Source organism: Triturus cristatus, chromosome 2_2 (assembly GCF_964204655.1).
Source record: "Triturus cristatus chromosome 2_2, aTriCri1.1, whole genome shotgun sequence".
Taxonomy (NCBI): Eukaryota; Metazoa; Chordata; class Amphibia; order Caudata; family Salamandridae; genus Triturus; species Triturus cristatus.
In genome coordinates this window covers 1,007,822,787-1,007,845,113 of record NC_140582.1, presented here as the reverse complement: position 1 = coordinate 1,007,845,113, position 22,327 = coordinate 1,007,822,787, and the positions used below count along the sequence as shown (strand labels likewise).

The 22,327-nt window shown below is 41.1% G+C and overlaps 1 protein-coding gene across 1 annotated transcript in view; it reads left to right on the top strand.

The window, feature by feature from the left end:
- The window catches only part of JAKMIP1 (janus kinase and microtubule interacting protein 1), a 1,879,738-nt gene that overhangs the window by 1,567,034 nt on the left and 290,377 nt on the right, over positions 1 to 22,327 (top strand). Inside the window, 1 exon segment of the mRNA XM_085642441.1 lies at positions 20,983 to 21,045. Within this exon segment, the coding sequence (XP_085498567.1) occupies positions 20,983 to 21,045 (63 nt within the window).

The following is a 22,327-nucleotide window of genomic DNA, read 5'->3' as shown; positions in this document are numbered from 1 at the left end:
TGCTCAGTCCTTTGACATATCAACAGCATAGCAGCCAATGCAATCTACACGCTTGCATGCCAATGAGGCGACGTGAAATATGCCATGCAGGTTTTAAATTAAATTGTATCACAACCGCTTAGCAGGAGAAGAGGTTTTATCCAGATGCACAAGAATAAAAGTCCCTTCAGGTCTTAAAATATCCCCACACTACTTGGCTTGTTCAGAGTAAATAAAATAACAATCCCTACTGTGATACAAATATTTACCATGCAGTGCTTAGCAACCATCAGTTATGTCTTTTCTTGGTTTATGTAAAAAACAAAACAGTTGCCAATGTTTTTAAAAGACCACAAAAGCAACGTAGTTCGCCCTTTTTAAAGAAAATAGTATGTTTTCCAACTGGTAGTTTTCAGATTTTGAGAATCTGAGGTCTTCCGCAGCATTTTGTTTGTGTCCTCCAGTAGAGAAGAGACATGCTTCATTTCGGTCAGTTTACTGCCTTAATTTAACTGGCTTGGAATGATAAGATATTTACTCTAATATCACTTTTGTAAAAATAACAATTTCAGCATATTTTGTTGATATTTCTCACAAAATATGTCTTCTCCCATATTTTACTTTCAAAACAATTTCGACTGTTGAATGTCAAATAAGTTTGCTCTTTTCAGCAAGGATATTTATTTTCTTGCAATGCATTTCAGGTGATACTGATGTTGAGTTCAAGAGGCCAATCTGCAGAACACAACACTGGACTTGTAAACCTCAATCATTCTGTATTGAAGGACTTGGAGCTTGTGCACAAGAGGCTGAGCACAATGAAAGACTCGGTAGAAGCAATTAAGTTTACTTTGAACGCAGTCTAAGATGCCAGGTGCCACTGAACGGATGAAGTGCAACAACTGACTCCTGGAGGACACAACACTGCAGTGTGTCACGGTCCACTGCAGCAACATCAGTCTAATGATCTGCATCACTTTCAATATCGCAAGACATTTTATTACCTTTTTGTTCTTCAGAGTGGACATTTCCAATTAAAATGCTAAAACAAGTTTAAATACATCTTGTAGAAAAAAATGTAAATTTATAACATTTACAAAGTACACAGTTCACATCTAGTGACACAGAAGTGATACATGCAAACACAAATATATACATCTGAATCTTACAGAATGTGCTGTGAAAAAGAAGGCACTTCTAGGAGAGCAGTATTTCTTGAAAAAAGTGTATAATCGAAAGTGAATACATCCATATTTAGTAGTAATCAGCAGTGTGGTCACAACCTAACGAAAGCCTACATGTCACTATTGAAAACAAGATATCTGAATAGAGTAGGTTAGAGTTTGATAGAACGCATTGATTAGTAATAAAGCCACACACCTTCGAGATCAGCCCTCTTTCCTGACAAGCATCACTCTTCCAGATACACCCTCCTGGATTCGACGTCATTTTGCTTACCCAGAACAATAACAATACAATTCACTTATTCTTGTTTAACCTAAAATGGACCATAAACCTGAAACAAATGAAAAACATTATGGCACAGACTACGCATTTACCCTATACCTTAGGAGTTGACTTAGAGTTTGGAGCTGAAAATCCTCCAATTGTGGAGGAAACCACTGGCTGTAGGATTATACAAATGCAAAAACAACAGTTGATGGACAGAATGCAGAACAATGTCATACATTCACCCCAGTACTGAGATCTGGGCCTAAATTCATCGTTTTTTTGCTCACCATGCCATTCCAGTGTGAACCCAGCCATCTGCAAATCAGTCCTGACCCTGTGCATCATGGAAACAGTCCAGCCCCAACTGGATTCAAGCTATCCTGGCTAAAGAGGGGTGAAATCCCGAAACCAGTCGTATGATGCTTGTTTCCGGTCCAGGGAGGACCTGGCTTGGCAGTTCGGGCTGGACTGTTCCCATGAGGCACAGGGCCAAGACTGATTTGCATATGGCCAGGTCTAAACTGGGGTTGCATGGTGAGCAAAATAATGATGGAATTAACCCAGATCACTTGACTGGGTGAATGTTTTGATTGGTTCTGCATTCCGTCCATCAATTGTGTGTCTTTTGTAGGATTATACAAAGCATTATTTTAATGCCACTTTAAGCTTTCCTTTAGCAATGAACTCATCTCTCCCACTCACAACTGCACCCTGTAATCACAACTTCACAGAAAAACCTTCTTGCAGAATAACCCACTTAAAACCCTTATTGTATTCTCCCCCACCACTCCCCCACTCCAACAAAAAGTTCAAAGCTGCCTTGATAAAATCCATAGGTTTAAAAATCAAGGTACATGTCCACTGCACTTGGCCTCTGCTGCTACACACCTGACACTCCTTAACTTTTTTCTCAATCTCAGACTCCACTTTTGGCTACCAGTCTGATTCTCTCAGACTTCGTTTGCCCACACTACAACTGAAACAATCTCTATGGGCCAGAACTATCAATTTTTTACTTTAAACTACTGGTGGAGCACATTTGTCACACCATGACACCCTCATAATCCCAGATTCAGCCCATTCCTGATTGCCCACCTGTCTCCATCATGGAGCCATTCTTTCACCATGAAATGCGGAGTCATCATTAATTCCTCGTCCATCGTCACCTCTCGGTTTCATTAACCTTTCTCATGTAATAGCTACTCTCCCATTCTCATCCCAAACCCGCCATAAGTGGACACTCTTCTACCTACTGTACAACTACAGTTTCTTCGTGTTTGCCAACCATCTCCAGTCTCAACAAATAATCCACTCAAATAGTCTCTCTATCTGCTAGATATTTAGCCAAGAAATCTTTTAGATGGCTACTATGCAACGGTAGAGGTAGCTAGACACCACCTCGTGTCATACATAATTAATGGTTTGTGATCTGACTTCAGTAGATAAGTTCTTCTCCACTCATAGGTTTTAAAGTAAACTGATGCCGTTGCATGGAAACCATTTTCCGGTACACTAGAAAATAATTTGGTGTTGACTCTTTCAAAGCTCTGGAAGAAAAATGTAATGATCGCTTCCTTACTATTTTGTACTTGATTGACTACCGACCATAACCCATGGGCATTCTCACCGGTAGACATTATATTTTGGCAATGTTTATCAAATTATTTAATGCATTTGTCCCCATGCCTCCTTCTTTCCCCAAAACTAAAATCTTTTATTTGATATGTTCCTGATGCACCTGGTTTCATTCCCAAATTAGGCATAGCTTATTATTGCACTTGGTGGTACAAGCACATGGGCCATGGGGAAAATTCACACAGGATCCTACCACTAGGGCACAGTAATAACACACACATAGTATGTCTTTTGAATCTTGCATCCACCTGTTGAACCCAATGGGAGGATTTGCAGTCACCTACACAGAGCATGCCTGCAATACCACCTGTGTCCCGCCTATGTGGTGCCACTGCACTAACCATCTTGAACACGGTAACAATAGACGTCCATAGCCCCAAATCTAATTTCCTTTGTAGTAATACTTCTTACCATGAAGACATCTTCTGATTCGCATACAACATTACTACAGTGCTGTTGGCCTGGGACGAAAAAACTCTTTCCACTGTAACAGCACCAGGCACACTGTTCTAGCCAAATTAGACATAACATGCACAATGTCACCTCACTGTTTCCAAACTCTCCCTGTCCAATGGGGTTGGCCCGCAAAAGAGGGCAAAATGCTCTGTGAATCGGATTCATAATAATTTTACCAAAACAATGATAAAATCAAGCACTCTTGTTTTATTTTGATCCCAGCCCAAGATTACACAGAAATAAAGTGGCATGCTGTTCAATACCCTGGCTATCAAATATTTTTTTCTTATTTGAAATGATTTTTTTGAATCCTATGAATTTTTTGAAGCTAGGTTGGGCATAACATTGGGTGATGGAAAAACGCTGGAACAGGAAAAGGCATATTAGTTCTGTACGGGTACAAAACACATCTAACGTCTATAGTTTTTTAGTAACGTTTATGCCTCTTATTTTGGGTCACATATTCTTCTTTATAAAATATATCAACACCGTTTATATAATTATAGATTATGTCAATAACCTCCGTTTACAAGCATGTCACGTTACTCTTTACTTTATTATCATAGCCATATTTCATCTTGATTCCCCTACGTAATTTTAAAATGCACAAATCTAACCTTTTTTACATGCAACATATTATGCCTATTTTTGGATGAAGCTTCTTTGAGTATGTTTTTATAGCTGCTTAACGATTCCTATACATTAGACCTTTATTTATAACTCTTTTACGAAACATCATTAACAAAGCCCTATTATCAAAATGGTTTAGTTTTATAGTACGAACCAACATTGTGATATGTTGGTCTGTTTTTTAAAATTTTTACTCATGTTGATAGTTTCATGGGTACAAATATTTATATGTCTGGTTGTTAGACCTGTCAGCTTTAGGGTGGGCATTCCTCCAACTTTTTGACTTCCTCCTCCATTTTTTCTGACCTTGTTTTTGCTGGCCTTAGGACTCTGGGCACTTTACCACTGCTAACCAATGCTAAAGTGAATGTAAACATGGTAATATTAGCTCAGACCCAAATGGCATATTTAATTTTCTTATGTCACTAGTAATGTGCACTACATGTGCCGAGGGCCTGTAAATTAAGTGCTAGTGGTGGGCCTGCAGCACTGATTGTGACACCCACCTAAGTAGTCCTCAGTGTAAACATTACTCAGGCCTGCCATTGCAGAGCCTGTGTGTGCAGTTTTAAACTGCCATTTCAGCATGCCAAAAATAAATCTTTTGCCAGGCCCAAACCTTCCTTTTTAAATAAATATAGGTCACCCCTAGGGTAGGCACTGGACTGCCCAGTGGGCAGGGTGCAATGTATTTAAAAATCAGGACTTGTACTTTTAAGTTTTACATTTTCTAGTAGTGACACACTCTAGCCTCTATCTCCTGTATGATAACATTGGGATTATCGTATTACATTTTATAAGGGTCATTTTCAAATGGGAAGATATATGTGTTAAAGTTCAGTGCCTCTGGAATCCAAATTAAAAATCCTAACTGATGGTGAATTCAGATTTTAAATTACAATTCTGAAAATGACACTGTTAGAAAGTTGTCATTTTCTTGCTTTAGCCATCTGGTGTCTGCAGCCTGCCACTGGTCACATGACTGTGTGGAGTTGGCAGTTGCTCCTAAATAGCCACACACAATAGGAGTTTAGGTGTAACTGAGTGGGCCATCACTGACAGGGTGGGAGGGAGGAGTTAGGCCCAACCTCACTTACATCAGAATAGGCTGTGTCCTGTCCCCACAGAAAGGGCTGCAAATTCCCTGTGGTAAGTCTGGAGCCAGGGCAGGGAAGGCAGGGTATCTGTATACTTCAAAGAGATGCCTCCAGAAGCATCTCTCCACTTCAAAGGCAGAACTGTCTATAAAATAAGTAACACCACTACTTGAGTACACTTCTAGACCTGTGGATATTTTGCCAGGAAGAAGGACTGCTGTGCTGCTGAAGGTATGCCACTCTGCTGAACTGCACTCTGCTGGACTCCTGCTTTGCTGTGCTGATCTGCTGCCTGCTGCCCTCTTGTCTGGGTGAGAAGGACTGGTCCTGCATCTCTTGAACTCAAAACCTAGAGTGACTCCAAGGACTAGTTGGCTGGCCTCCTGATCTGAAATGTCAGTGACATGACATAGGCTTCCAACCTCCTGCACCTGGACTGTGCCATCTGTGAGTCTACCCTGCCCCATTGATGACACCGGACTCTGCATCGCAGCCTTAAAGCTCCTCGGAACCAATGCATCACCAGCTGCGCGCTGCATCCCATATGCCAGACTTTGCATCCCAAGCTCAGTCGAAGGGACCCTAGTTGACGACGCAACAGGATTGCGCACAGCAGCCTCGCTGCATCTCGGAACCGACTCATCGCTTTGTCTGCACAGTGCTTTTTCAACACGGATCTACACAACACTACACAACAAGAATTTAAGGAAGGTACTCTGTTCCATGGGCCTAACTGGGTCCCTATAGCTGGCCCATGCTCCATTTCGGTTGGCGAGAACATGTGATTTTGTCCTGGTCCGGTGCACCAGAAATCCCCAGTAGTACTTTGTGCTTTTTAGCACTATTTTGACTGAAAACTTTAAAATTCAATATCTCTAGTTCTACTAATTGTTTTTTGTTGGTCCTGTTTTATTTATCAAAACTTCATCTATGTTTGTAAACCTGTTGTAGGCTCCTGCTGTGGAGTGTTGTCCCTGTGTTACTATTAGTAGTGTTGCACAAATACTTTCCACATTACCTCTTAGTTAAGCCTGACTGCTCTGTGCTAAGCTACCCCGAGGGGTGAGCACAGGTTAATTTGGGGTCTGCGTGTGCCTTACCCGGACCAGAATTGTGGTTGCTGCTTGACCAAGGCTTACACCCCAGTCAACAATCAACCCAATCTCTTACAATGGTGTTAACCAAGACCTTTTTTTTGTTTATATTTTTCAATTCTACCCTCTTACAGCCCTATTGAACCACTGGTCTGTGTAGTGACATTCACATTTTGCTTCCTCCTACCACAGCATACAACTTGGGGCAATGGGTCAGCCTACTTGAGCCACTGACTCCGCTCATTGTAAAGGATGGTATTTCGCCTTTGCTAAAAGTGCACATTGGCATTTAGAAAAAGTTCCCTTCAGCACCTCATCTTCTATGCCAATGTTTGATTTTTTCCAAAATATTTGTTTTCTCTTTACATTTTTTGCACGTCTAGAGGCAGGACAGCAGCACAGGCCACACACATAGCCTCCTTTCAAGGGTTTGATCGCCCTGGAACAAACGCCAATATTACTGCTTTTTTATTGGAGTGTCCAAACTACAATAACTGCCCTAGTCTCAAGTTCTCCAGAGCAAATTTGTATTCTTCCATCTGCATAAGTAATTGGTCAATGCTTCGGTATATAAACAACACTTGATAAGATACCTAAATGTTGTTTTTAAAGTGTGCTAATTTGATTGACAAGTCCATACTGTTTAAAAAAAAAAATTATGCATTACATGAATCGTAAATATTGCTTTTAATAGACACTAATTTGTTCCAATATGGCAGCTATTTTTAAGACTTTATTTGTCATGGGGGCTTTATATTGTTTTCTCTTCTCTATTTCTGGCATGTCTAGCCCGAGCCTCAGACTGGGACGCCCATACTCCTTAAAACGGTTAACCTCTTGGATGCTTTTGGTGTGAGCTCCACATAAACAGCTCTCCAAGCCAGGCGCTGTTGACTTGGATTTCACGTCAAAATGCCAATGTCCAGGAATCCTTCTGATGCTGGTACCAGAGAGATTCCCTTTTTTCATTTAAGGTTGGCCAATGGAAAAGAGCTTTACAAGCAGCCCTAGCTTTTTAAAAATTTTTTATTCAAATCAGTTGGATTGGCCTCCTGATGTCATTATTATAAAAATGTTAGTGAAATGAGATATTACTTTCACTTGCATCTGTGCTCGGGGCATATCTCACCCCCAGCATAATGTTTTGATGGATGAGGTATTGTTGGAAAGGAGAGAATTTCCCATTTCCAATGGTATTGCTCTCAGAGGTCGACCCCAAAGCAGTGTTCCTCTTTACCACAACTAGCGATTTATAATTGGGAGAGGAGGGATGCTCCCTTGGGCAAGGGCCAGTGCTCCCTACTGAAGTGCAAAAGGGTCTTTCCACCTCCCCTTGGGAAGCTGATTGGAGGGTCTGCCCCTAATCTTCATCCCTAGGGTGAGTGAAAGGCCCGGTAGGCACCAGGTTTTCTTAACAAGGCCCACTCTGGCATCCGGCCATGTCCCCACTACGGGTGAGTAGATTGGAGTATGCCCCAATCTGCTCCCCTAAGGGATAGAAAACCCACAAGACACCAAGAATTTCTTTTTTTCTCGGGGGGAGAAGGAGGTGGGGGGGTAGGGCTCCATGGGCAACGTCCAGTGCCCCTACCAAGAGCAAGCTGGGCTTTCAGCCTTTGTTAGGAGGCAGATTGGGTGGTTGCACAGTTAATTTAGATGCGAGTAGCTAGAAGTTCATGGTACTCTGTAGGACTCCATTGTATAACAGCTGAATGTCTTGTACTGGATACTGAGATGTCAAAAAAGTGAAGTGCAAGAAAATCTGCATTCCTTTTTTCCTAAAAAGTTTGCTGTTAAGCTTCTAAAATATATTTAGTGGAAAACTATTATTGTTTACTTTCTGTTACTGCTTCGGAATTGTTTTTCTCTAATGCATCTGTGTTCATGATATGTTTGAATCACACAGACTGTGGTTACTTTATATTACCACACCACCTACTTAAAAAGGTCAGCACTAATGGTGAATCATGCAGCCTTTTGACCAACATAATTTTCTTTATACCCATAAATAGGGTAGTGGTACACTGCATGTAAATAGCTTGGTTGAGGAAATATTGACCAGGCATAGCACTACCTGCCTTTTATTATTTATAAACAAACAAGAAAAAAGTCTGATTTCTACTAAAAGGTCTAAATTATTGCTTGTGTTAGCTTTAAAATCATGCCTAGTTGTTAGATGGTAGAATGGTTCAACCACTCACATTAAACAGCAAAAAATATTAAATCAGTCAATCAGTATTTGTACAGCGTTGCTAATTACCGGTGAGGGTATCCAGGCACAAGGTTGCTGGGCCTAGTCTAAAAGCCAGGTCTTGAGTCTCTTTTTGAATGCTGAGGGTTATGTTCGGAGGTGGAGCAGAAGGCAGCTCCAGGACTTGGCAGTGAGGTATGGAGAAGGTACGGCTTCTGCTGTGGCTTTGGCAGATGCACAGTGTCTGTGCGAGGGAGGCAGAGTGAAGGTCTCTGGATGGTTGGTGGCAGTTCAGGGGGTGGCAGATGTATACTGGTCCTAGCTGATTGCGGGCTTTGTAGGTGTGTGCCAATTTCTTGAATTGGCATCTTTTCTGGACGGTGAGCCAGTGGAGGTTACTATGGTGTGGGGTGATATGGGTCCATTTGGGCCTGTTGAGGATGAATCTGGCCGCTGAGTTCTGTATCGTCTGGACTCAACTCATGAGTTTGGTGGTGGTGCCTGCATACAGTGTATTGTCGTAGTCCAGCCAGCTGGTGACTAATGCTTGAGTGACAGATTTCCTCGTACCGATACGGAGCCATTTGAAGATTTTTTGGACCATGCAGAGAATGTGGAAGCAGGCAGAGGAGACAGCATTGTTTTGTTATTTCATGGGGAGTTTGCTGTCTCGATGATGCCAAGGTTGCAGGTGAGGTCTGTCGGTTTGGGAGTGGGTCATAGTTCAGAAGGCCAGCAGGTGTCATTCCGAAGGGGAGGCGTTGTTACCAAAGATCAGCACTACAGTCTTTCCAGTGTTGAGCTTCAGACAGTTGGTTTTCTTCCAGTCTGCGACATTCTTCAAGCAGTTGTGGAAGTTGGTCTTTGTGGTGGTGGGGTCTGCTGAAAGCGAGAGGATGAGCTTTGTGTCGTCGGCGTAGGATATGATGTTGAGATCATGGGTTCTGACAATGTCGGCTAGAGGTGTCATATAGAAGTTGAAGAGGTTGGGACTAAGAGATGCTCTTGGGTTCAGAGAAGAAGGGAGGTAGGCATAAACTCGGAGTTCATCCCGTCAGGAATGATGCGATCCATCTGAGTGCGGTTCCCTGGTTCCCGGTGTGGTGCAGTCTCTTGATAAGTGTGTGGTGGGATACGTTGTTGAATGCTGCAGGGAGGTTGAGGAGGATCAGTGCCGCTGATACTCCCCTGTTGAGGAGGGTGCAGATGTCGTCATTGGCGCATGTCGTCAGTAAGGATGGTGGTGAGTTGGCAGCTGATATCCTTGCTACGGAGGTTGAGAGGCAGTTGCAGCAGAGGTCCGTGAATGCTCACGAGTGGATGGAGTTCATGATGTCTGAGGGGTTCTTTGCGGTGAGCTGTACCCTTGCAGTGAGGGACAGTTTGTTTGAGGGCTCGTTGGAGTGATGAGGCTGTGGAGGTCAGGGGGTTGTGGCTCAAGGTTTCTGTAGATGGTGGATATCTTGTTGTGGAAATGGTTCGCTAGAGTGTGGCAGAGTTCCTGTGAAGGCGGGATTGTGTTCTTGGTGGCTGTTGGGCAGCAGAACTCTCTGGCATTGCTGAGGAGTTCCATGGTGTTGTTGTTGCTTGCTTCGATGTGGTTTGCTAGGGCATCTTTTGTCGTGTCTTTTTGTTGTTGGTGGTATTTGTTGAGGGCTGACTTCAAAGAGGTTGGGTCTGTGGTGTCTGCTGGTGCGTCACATTCTCTTCAGTTGTTTGCCGCTGCGTTTCATTGTCCTTAGTTTTGGTGTGTACCAGTTGACTTGTTTGTTGGATCTGCAGGTCTTGGCTGGTTTGATGGGGGCGACTAGGTTGGCCACATTGGTGATCCAGGTGGTGAAGTGCTGGACTGCTTGGTCCAGGTTGTTTGCGGGGTGGGGCTGGGTGGTGTTGAGGGTGTTCATCCATTGGGTCTGTGCCACTTTCTTCTAGCTTCGGAAGGAGGCGTTGGGGGGGCTGGTGGCGGTGCACGGTGAGCCTGAGATGGTGTAGTGGACGATGGAGTGTTTGTTCCAGGTGAGTTCTGTAGCATGGCTGTATTTGACTCTGTCGCTGCCTGTGAAGATTGGGTCCAATGTTTCTCCTGCACTATGTGTGGTGTCAGTGACCAGCTGGGTGAGGCTGATGTTGCCCATGTGCTCCCGTAACTAGGTGGAGGTTTTGTCTGTGGGGTCGTCCAAGTGGTAGTTGAGGTCTCTGAGGAAGATGTAGTTCTTGGACTCGATAGATAGTTGGGTGATGAAGTAGGTGATTGCGTTGCAGAAGCCAGTGCGTGGTCTTGGGAGTCTGTAGGCGATGGTGATGGTCGTTATATCCTTGGTGTGGAGTTGGAAGTTGAGGTGTTCCACAATCTGTGTAGTGTTGTCTTCGGTGGTGGTGATGCAGCGGATTGTTAATTGTGGATGATGGCGATACCTGCTCCATGTTTGTTGGTGTGGTTTAATGTGTCATCGTCTAGCCTTTGGGCATTGTGGTGATGTCGGGTGGAGTTGGGTTTGAGCCAGATCACGTCAGGGGCGAGGGTTGAAATGGTGTTCCAGACTTCTGTGGCGTGTATGCAGAGAGATTGGGCATTGAGCTGGAGGCATCGGAGTAGTTACAGGGCAGTCACAGTTTGTGAAGTGGGAGTGGCACGGTTTTACAGGAGGACGGGAGGTCCTGAGTTACAGGTGAAGAGTCAGCAGTGGCATGTGAACGGTCCTGCTGTTCATTGGGGAAATGCAAGGCAACAGTTGTTACGGCATCCATGGCTTAGAGTGCTGCGGCAAAGTATCTGTGGGTAACCGGAGGGCCAGGGTTTCTGGCGCTGGATGCGGTCAGGGCGCAGATGGGATTAGTGTACTTTCATTGAACAAAGGCCAGACATATTGGCTAATATTTATGAAATCATGTGAAGGCTTGCAGACTCCTTTAGTGCTTCTTTTGGATTTGCACTAAGCTAGAAAATGTGTTTATTGTTTCCCACTAGTCAGCTGCATTGATAATGTGTAACTTGTGCTATGTGCCTTGCTGCATACGTCATGCAAGTGTCAAAGCTACCAGCTTGGCAAATGCTTGTTTTGATTTGTGTAGGCCTGCCAGCTCCTCAGACACTTGTGCCGATCTTTCTTTTCCTCTTGCAGTGCTGCCTGTCTCACACACCCACTACAAGTAGCTCCATGTTTAGAACAACAATGGTTCCAAGATGGCTGGCTCCGCAACTGTATCCATATGCACCTGCATACACAGTTGGCTAGCTGTGAATCCATTTTGTTACACTTTGCCAAAAAACATTCAAGGATAACAAACATTAGAAATGCCAATAGCTGGGAAGCCAATGTCAAACCTATTGGTCTTTAGTGATATTCTTTGATTTGGCTATATATATATATTTTTTTAATTTTTGTACATTTTTTTTTACTCTCAGTAGTTCAGTTACTGCTTTCCTCTAACCTCAAAAAAACATCTTTTACACAATCATATTCAGAATGTTGTTTATTTTTCTTTTGGCTTGGCTGGGTAACCCGACGAGATAATAATGTACCCAAAAATGAATTGTAAAACTGCATGAATAATCATCTATGTTGACTACGAAAACCATATTCAAAATTTTGCAAACTGTGTCTGATTGACTCTAAAATTGACAATTTGACATGCTGCTCCTAAAATAATATGTGCAGTTTAGAAAACTGCTTGTCAGCCTGTGTTATTGATTTTTAGGTCTGAAATTAACCAAGACCTTTTTTATTTTACAAAAATTCTGTGATGTATACCTTCCTGAATGTGTTTTCAACCATCTCTTTTCATCCATGGTCTGTTGTGTGATTCACATTTTCCGTCAGCCAACTACAGCATGGGGCAATGGGTCAGCCTACTTCAGCCGCTGGTTAACTTCACTTCGAGTGACTGTATTTTGCTCTCTGACAAAGCGCATCCGCACACAATGTAGTTGCCTTCAGAGCCAGGGTTTTTGTTCTTTTACCTTATAATTACTCTAGTGTAGTATTTGTGTTTAGAGTCTGAGATCAACAAACAACACAGGCCACATTCCATGCTTTATCAGCCCATGTCTCCTGCTGCTGCTTTTTGTTTTTATCTGACTGCTTGTATTTCACAGCATATCAGGTTGTGTTAATTTGAAACTGTTCTGTATAGAGTTATCCTTTTTTTTTTACTGTGCATGCAGTACACAAACCGAATGCCATTATATTATACATGTGAATTCATAAGCAGAAAAGTCTTCAGAACAGCTATTGTAACACTTTTTTAGTTGTATTTTCTTCTTCACTACAGTCTTTCTTTGTTTCCTTCTTTCTCTATTTCTTTCCCTCTTGCTTTACATCTTTTCTTCTTTGTTTTCATTTTCTTTCTTTTTTGCCTTCTTTCTTACCTTTCCTTCTTTCTTGTTGTCTTTTTTCTTGCTGTATTTATTTCTTATTTTTTCCAGCTTTCTCCCTTTCTTACTTGCCTTCTTTTTCTTTCCCTCTCTCTTTCCTTTCCTTTGTCTTTCTTTTTATATCTCTTTTTTCTTCTATCCATCATTATAGTTGTATTTCATTCATTTATTCTTTCCTTCTTTTTGCTTTGATTCCTCTGTCTTTCCTTCTTTCCTTTTTTCCTTCCTTCCTTCCTTACTTCCTTCCTTCCTAACTTCCTTCCTTCCTTCCTTCCTTCCTTCCTTCCTTCCTTCCTTCCTTCCTTCCTTCCTTCCTTCCTTCTTTCCTTCCTTCTTGCTTTGCTTTATTCTTTCTTGTCTTCTATCCTACTTTCTTGCTTTCTATTCTTTTATCTTTCTCTTTTTTCCTTCCCTCTTTCCTTCTTTCCTTCATTCTGACCTTCTTTCTCAAAAGCAACAGGCTTTTGTAGGTCTGTGTTACCCAATATCTTTTAATTCTGCTAAAATAATGTGTACAACATAGTTACTTATGGGGTTTTCAGCCACACTTCATCCATTTGTCTGTGGTTGTGTAATTCAAATATTTCTCCAACCTCCTCAAGCATGCATCAAGTGGCTATGTGTCAGCCCACTTCAGCCAGTGGCTGACTTCACTATGAGTTACACCATGCTGCCCTATCACAAAGTAGTTCATTTCAGTGCCAGGGAGTACAATGATGTGTACATTTATTAGACCAAAAACATGTTTTGCTTTAAGTCAAATTTTTTTTTACATTGACGAATGTCTGGCAGCTTTCCAAACAATAACGTTTTGCAAACACCATGACAAAAAAAACAAGATTCCCAAAAAACTAGCAATAAAAGCCAGACCTATTGGCTTTGCCAGTGTTTGTTTAAAGGTTGCTTTAAAATACTTAAAAATGGAATTAAGAATACTGTGAAGTCTCTAGCAATGAAACTAAGCATGGGTTGCATACCTAATAAACCTGTGTAATCTTAATCTTGAATCCTCGATTGAGGCATATGCTCCACGTTTGTGTCAATGCACTGAGTTATCATCTCGATGGTTAGTGAATTCGACTCATCTGAGACTGAAAGCATTTTGGTTATAGGTTGAATTGCTCGTGGGTTGAGCTACGTCTATGTGAGTTGTTTGCTGCTTGTCTTTCTACTTTGTGAACATCAGTTTCTGAAAAGTACAATAAAACAATGCTGTTATCCATCCCTTTCTAATATGTCTTCCAATGCAATGTATTCCAAAAGTGTGCTTCTCATCTCCTGAGACTGAATCCCCTTCATACACAAAACAGATGTTGGCAGGGTTAAGAGTATAAAAAAGTTAATTCAGTTAATACTTGAGAACACAAAGTGAAGCTATGTTATTGCAGGGACATTGAATGATTAGTGCAGGGATATTCATAGAGCATGGTTGGTGTGGCTAATATATAAAACATTGGTGTTTCCAACTTATAATTAAAATCCATTATAGATTTCTGAATATAATTGTACAGCATGTACTGGAATCTTTGTGATCAAGCAAAGTTCTACTAAGGGTCATTAATGCTTTTGAGGAATATTTAATTTGTGGCATTTTCACCTTGCCTTAAGAACACATCTGAGTAGCTAAACTCTTTCATAGTTTACCTTTGTACTATTTGTACATTGTATTTGATTGAATGCTACCAGGGCTTGATAGGTGTCCAAAATGTTCCTGCCATCCTGAAAGGATTTGTAAGCATTGTGTTTAAAATGTCAAACTTTATTTATTTATTTTGTTATTTATTTGTAGAGTATTATGTAACGACGACATGACCCAAAGGCAACAGAGTGCTTTACAACAGAGCAAAGCTACTTACAGATAATAAAACCTAGTGTTTAATTCTCATTTTTATACCACAGAGCGGAAAAATATACTTTCATGGCCAAATACTTTTTCTTCATCATCTTATTAGATAACCTAAAATGAATGTTTTTCTACAAAAGTTGGTAAATGCAGAATATAATCTTTCTATGAATGACTTCCCCTCTTTTCTTCTTGCAAACCTATGATTCCCCACATGATCCTTGCCAAAGATGTATTCTATTTCTAGTTAATGAGATTGTTTGCCGACTACTGCTACAAGTAATTAACAATTCAATTTGTTCAGTCCTCCTGGGTTACACATTCTCCATAGGACCACTCCTTCTGAAGAAACATTCCTTGAACCCAGAGGATTCTTCTAAATGCTGGTGGATTTCCCTCTAGCCCTCTTGAACTAAGGTACTTGAGAGAGCTCTAGCTACACAGTCCTATGAGGAATAAAATATTCTTTTCAATTTTTCCAAGTGGGTTTCCAGCCAGGGATGGCCACTGTATTTGTTGTTTCAGCTATACAGGATGATCTTCATATGATTGCGGATAGCGGCAGAGTCGTAGCCCTGATACTTTTTTATGTGTCAGTCGCATTCAACCCCGTCAACTATCAGATCCTATGTCAACACCTTGCTAATTGTCATTTCTCTGTTCCATCAAAGGAGTCAATGAAGCTCTTTCATCTGAGACAACTCAAGCTGTTCACGTTTTTGTGATGTGCATCATTTTCATGGATTTAACGCCTTTCCACCGAATGTGGGAAAAATTGAAGATAAGATCCCAAGGTGTTGTGCTCAATCCTAGGTCTCATTACAGATGTTTCTGCAACTTCTGAGCTCCTGGCATTGTGCATTCTTCTTGTCTGTGTACCAGATGGCACTTGTGGGCCCTACTGTGGAACTTTCGGCTACAGCGGGCTGAGCACTGGGACAGTCTGTTCAATACCACCCACATCTTGGAGGAGACAGCCTAGGACCTTTAGTGTTGGGAAGCGCAAACTAACCTAATTTGTGGAGGCTGCTCTCTGTACCCACCTAGAACTCACAGCAGTGATAGGTGCATTGTCTCCGGGTTGGGAAGGCCACAACGGAGAAGTGAAGATCAGCAGACTGGGATCTCCTGCAGTGTGGCGGCTCCACATTAATCTGCTGGAGCTTCGCTGTATCCATCTGGCTCTCTAAGCCTTCTTAATGACCACCAAAGGGAGGCTGGGACAGGTTCTCCCAGACAACATGACCACCATGTGGTACTGCAGCTAATGGGGCGGGGTGCAGTTCTGGGTTATGTATCAGGAGGCTGCAAACCTTTGGAGGTGGCTGGATCTGACGGAAATCTTCTGCATGCTGCAGGAGTGAACTGTAGGCACTGTGTCAGTGCAACTTCCATACGCCTCCTTCTTTCCCCATAAGTTGGTACTGAGGACCAGTGCCACCTTTTATGTCTAAAGTATCACCCTTACGCATAGAGCAGTCCATCACTGGGTGGCAGCTGTGTTGGGGCGGTAACACATTTGCAAAAGGAAAGTGTCCCCTTTGAATGTAAAGGAAAAAGGTTGTTGTGGAGTAGAGAGACAACTTCCAAATTTCAAATGAACTTAAACAAATAATAAACTCTTCTGTGCTTTAGGGAAAATGGGCTTCATTTAAAAAGTTTTTTTAAATTAAAATGCGATCACAGGCAGGGTGGTCTGCAGACCTCAACAGTCTACCATTTCTGTGATGTCATTCAATCACAGTGAGTCACATTGCACAACCTACCACATGAATATTGATGAAGTGGGTCGTTTAACAACACACTACAACTCGGAATTTTGTGAACTGGCCTATTAGTGCATAGGTGTGTTTGCAAAATTCTTTTACATGCACAAAAAGTCGATTCGCAGTTTGTGACCACATTGTGCAAATGGACATTTTGTACAGTTGTTCATCTTGAATAATTCCAGCAAATCCCTCAATGTTAACGATTGTCTAATCACCATTACTATTAGTATAGGGATCAGATGACTGCAGCATATTAGGCAGACATTTTCTTGTTCATTTCTGCTGTGTAAAGCGAGCTAACACCTTTGTGAGGGCCACCCTCAACTGAAGGCCTTTGATTGCTCTGAGCAAGCCCACTATGTGCTCAGTGATAGCCACAACCAAGAGAGGTGTGCTGAAATCATCCCCTACTTGGGCAGGTGGATTTAATTGGATTTTTATGATCTAAATTCCTTTATTATCAGTCAACTGTTACCCACCACCTAATTGTAGCTCGTCGGGGTAGCAGCAAGGTCAGGTGAACCCTCTAACATTTTGCTAGTAGCCTACATCGTTTTTTTGCACATCATCAATGAAGCTAGTGTATTTGTATGTGGTTCTCTATCTGAACTTAATTGAGTAAAGGTAAGAGACTTAAGGATATTTCTAGCCTCCATAAAAGAACTCCATTTAGGGACTGAACAAGAATAGAAAGGCAATGAGCTCAGTAGCATTTGAGATATGTCTGAACAAGCCTCGTTTAGAGGATTGAAAGCAAACGTTCCTATTATATGTTTTTGGGACTTGGTGATGCCATCAGTGTTACATCAGTGAAGTAGTGGGGATGGTGCAAAATCAAAGGGATGCAAAAAGAGTAAGTGTAGTGAAGGATCCACACCTTTCAGCGGTAAAATGCTGGGGTGTAGTGTGTGTCCAGAGGTTCATTTTGGGTCACCTTATTCCAAATATTACTAATGCATGGTGGGGTAAATTTACAAGGTGGACATTCTCCATAGAAATTACGTCTGAAAATGACTGGTAAATTAAGATCAGACATCAGCTTCACTGCTAAACCTGTATGGCGTACACAGTATAATGTGTAAAAGTGTAAAAATCTTATTTCTCTGCAAGTTCATCTTTCGTGAATCACAATACCAAAGTGTTTTGGTGTTTTAAATCCTATAAAGTTTTTGTTTCCATCCCCCTTCAGAATTACAAAACATTTACCTTTGCAGATGGTATATTTTAAAATATTTCTGTTCATTCACAGGTATTTAAATGTTACTGTGTGTTAGAAAACATTTGTCATCCTGCAGCCTTTCCTTTCATACATTATGTACTCCACCAGCAAGATTGTAACTTGGTTCACCTTACAAAATGCCCTCACTTTACAATGAAGGAAAGGAAAGCAGTTTGCCAAATTACATTGCCTGACACATGACCTATGCTTTGAACTAACAGCAAGTGGACATATTAAAAACAAATTAAAGGGCCCCTTTATTGCTCATTTGCCTTCTGACTCTAAATTGCAACATTCTCTTGGGGGTGCTGCAGCACATCCCGCACACCTACTTTCAGTGCCCCTACTCCCAAGACCGCACCCTAACGGCAGGACTCCAGGGACAAGAGCTGGAAACCCGGTATAACCAATAACAATGCACAAGAGCAATACAATTTGGATAGAGATAGATAAAAACTCACATGGCAGGTTTGTATTGGGTACAAAGAGTACTCCTGGGATGGTCACGAGGGGGCTTGGAAAATGTTCCTCCAGACTTCTGAGCAACAGTTAAAATTCTGCCTGGGGAACTCAGATAAATAGAAACCCTCACTGTTAGGGTAATATTTTACTTTTTGTGAAGGTAGATTTCGTTTTTTTTATTGGTTTATGGGAACTGTTTACATCTACTGGTTACACAACATGGACTCGTTAGGAAAACTGATTTCTGATTCTGTGTTGAAAATCCCTAATTCCACTCTGTATCCCATATAATACCCTACTAACCTTCAATTCATACTGCCAATCGCTCTTCTCACACATGCGTATCTCACTTGGTCCTAGAAAAGAATACTCAATATATAAGCATCAGACTGGTTCTGTGTACCAAAGAACACAACTAATGTAGATATCCACAGCTGCTAAAAATATAAATAAAGAAATTGGACGTCTCGAAAATTTCTAATGACCATCTCAAGGCTTCTTTCATGTGTTTGTTTTTTACTCTAAGGATAAGGAAAACAAAGACTGTATTTGGAATCGCTTACAATGAGTACATTTCTTTTGAGCCCCAGTATACTTGGATCCTGGGTGTTAGTAATGTCTTTAATGCGGTAGAGGGCCACTGGTTCTTGGTAGATAAAACAGCTGCTTCAACAGTTGCTAGACAATGTAAGTAGGTTTGGCTATATGAGGGCTACACCTACAGTCACTGTATTCTACTAACCAGATTGTTGTGTGTGATATTCAGGGCTGGTACAAAATAGGTGTTGAATTAATATTGGTCCTTTACTTTTAGGCTCATAGCTTGTTACACAAGTAGAGTGTCAGATGAAGTAATGTAATATAATGTTAGTATTATCCTTTATCACTTGAATCCTTATTTTACTCTACTTAAGCACACACTATATCTTCGTATGGCAATGCTGTCTCTATTTGAAAGTCCTTCTAATAATTAGTACTACAGCAAAAACTACAATCAGTCCAGGAAAGAGTTTAACAGCCTATTTCACATTTATAAACTCTATCTCTTTTAGCTATAAGAATAACCAGAATAACCAAGTGAGCCCGTTCTCTAGAGATGCATAACAATGCATAGAGATTTTTCTATGGGTTTCTTTTACATGATGATGAGAGGGGAGACAGGGTAGTAGTTTTCGATTCCCTGGAATGTTTGTGCTCAAACTGAGGCATTGCCAACGAATCCTGTGCTCTTCCATCAGCCACAACCTCTAAATGGACTCTTTGATCAGCGAAAAGGTAGAACCTCTTTTCTTTGTGCCAGGTAGGACAACATGGGAAATGTGGTGAAAGCATCAATTGGTAGGGAGGTACTTGTTGTTATTTTTGCCATGTTAAGAAACTATTTTCTATAATTTAGCCAGATTCCTGATTAATGATCTTCAATGCTAACTACCGCTACCAACCCAAAAAATATATTAATCTTTTGATAATGTTGCCCAAAATAATAATAGTAATAATAATAATCATACTAATAATAATAATGTCTGTGTAAAGACTAAAAATAATCTAGAATTGATCCTTGAGTTGGTCACCATTAATAGTTTGGCCTACACTGCAATAATTTTGGAGCTGAAGGTTGACTACCTGCTGGGTGCTGAGTGACGGTCCTGAAGAAGCAGCAGCAAACACATATGTGATGATAGCTCAGTGCCTTTAGTAGGCACGTGTTTTCATGGTAGATGTTGTTTTAGCACAACGTCCTAAAGTCCTTTATAGATTAGATGGTAAGGACATCCAGATGGACACCCTTTAGCACAAAAAGAGGTTGGCGATAGGAATCTACATATCAGGGTATTCTCATTTAACACCAGACGTTTATAGTTACCTAACTTTTAGAACTTACGTTTTTACTTTAAACAATTTGGTGAGCATTGATCGTGAACCTCAACACCATATATTTTGAAGCAGGTGTACGAAATTAACTTATCTTAGTTGTTTTCCGTACAAGACAAGAAATCATTGAAAAGTAGGTATAACAATTAATCTCTGAGAAATATGACCTTGAGCCCTTTAGGGAGTCAAGGTAATACTGTTTGCGTTGTGCAGATTTTTTTTGGCACTGTGCAACCCATATTGCAGGGTACTGTCTTGAGCTAGGCTAATCTCCTGGAAAGTAGGTCAGTGGTACCTTAGAGAGCAGCGGGCTCACCTCATTTTGGTATTGAAACAGCCTGTGTTCTGTATGCAGTTTGTCAGTATATAACCAAGGGTTAGGGGCAATGATGCATCTCAGTCTGTTCAGTTGCCCTGAGGATCTTCATTTCATTAAATATTATGGTGAATGTAGTATGCATTTTACTTTCTTCTGGTGGTGTTATGCAGTGAGACTCTCCCTTTAAAATCAGAAATCAAGGCTATTGTTTATTTAAAATTGCACTGATTTATTTTTTTATTTTTCTCTTTTCCTTGTTATCAAGGATGACATTGCCTACTGTTTTTTGGGAGGTGCTACTAACAACTGGATGACTTGTGTAAGGAACCTGGTTAGGGTATGAAAGAAGTAATGTCCTAGTATCAGTAGTGGACTTTCTTTCAAGTTGACAGACGAGAATTGTTTAGCTTCCTCGTACAGCAGCGCAGACATACCATTGCTTGTCCTTAAAATGATATCCCAATTTAGTAGATTAATTTAGATTTTTGTATGTCAATGTGATATAAGCATTTTAACATTTAGTCATTCCCTGAACTAACGTTTTCAACATGCTTTTTATGTTTGTGATGGTTGTCATATTTTTCATTAGGATTCAAAATGGGTAGAAGAAAAACAACAAATCCTTCGGACCAACCAAGAGCTGCTTGAAAAGGTATGTGTTTTCTTATTTTTTACCTGTTTACAAAATACTTAACCTAAAGATCAGATTACTGTATCCTTGATTTCTTTTCTTTTAATTAACAACTCTGTACTGTTCGCAAAGCCAATAAGTCTTGGATTTTAATAGATTCCAGTAGCTGCTCTACTGGGTTTGCTCGTGCTTGTTTGGACCAGCATATATTGCATGTATCAAGATGCACACATTTCAGGCAATCTTGGAATGGTTTTCTATTCTATTGCATGCTCACGTATGAGTTGTGCCATTGCAGTCATGTGTGATGAAGGGTGAAAGCATGTGTTATGATGCAGCTGCATCTTAGAATTTACTGTTCTAAGATAGCAGATGACAATGTTGAAGAAGAGTAGTAAATTAAAAACTAAGAAAGAAATGTGTGTGGTATTACATTTTAATAAATGAGAAACCTGGCACTAAATTGAAGCTGCTTGGGCCCTCCCAAACTAAAACAAAAAGTATAATTAATAAGCAAAAAGATGCAATAGGGTGGGGCAAAGGAGTAACTGTAGTGCAGGGGTGGGAGTGGGGTAAGAAAGCCAGTGCCGAATGACAAGACCAAGGGTGGATGTAATTAAAAAACAAAAGAAAAAAGTCAGAGAGGTGGGGAATCCACACAGAAACCAGAGGAAGTTAAACAGGTAGCAGCAAACAGGGAGGGAGAAAAGAAAACACTGCCACTCCCATGGATTGATTAACAGAAAATAAAAAAAATGTTCCCTTAATGCAAGAAACATTGGTACTGGAAGAACACGTCATCCAATAAGAAAGCTATGAGAGTGAAATGCTCCTGAACAGTAAAATCACAAGAATATAGAGGAAAGCCTACAAATCAAAAGGAGGGAACTGAGATAGTTAACAAAGCTATACAATCATGAGAGAGGGGCCAACCCAAAGCTGACTCTGTGTATATTATAACCAGTAGGTCTGGCACGAGGCAGCTTAATTTGCCTGCAACCTAGTCCTAAAATGTATGCTATGGTACATTGACCTCACCTGCTATTGTGCATTACATGCTCTTCACCTCGGGAGATGGGGCTTCCTACCCACAGAGGCACAAAGGAATTGTTACTACAGTGTAGAAAGGTAGTATAGCAAGGTCTGAAAGCTAAAGTGGTTTTAGACCACAGGATTTTATTCTTCCAAGGGGAGATGCTATGAATTCTGCATCGCTCCCTCAACTTTGAATAAAGAAGCTCACTATAACTTTATAAACCCAAACCATCTTTGATTTTCAAATGACTTGTAGCTGAATGTTCAT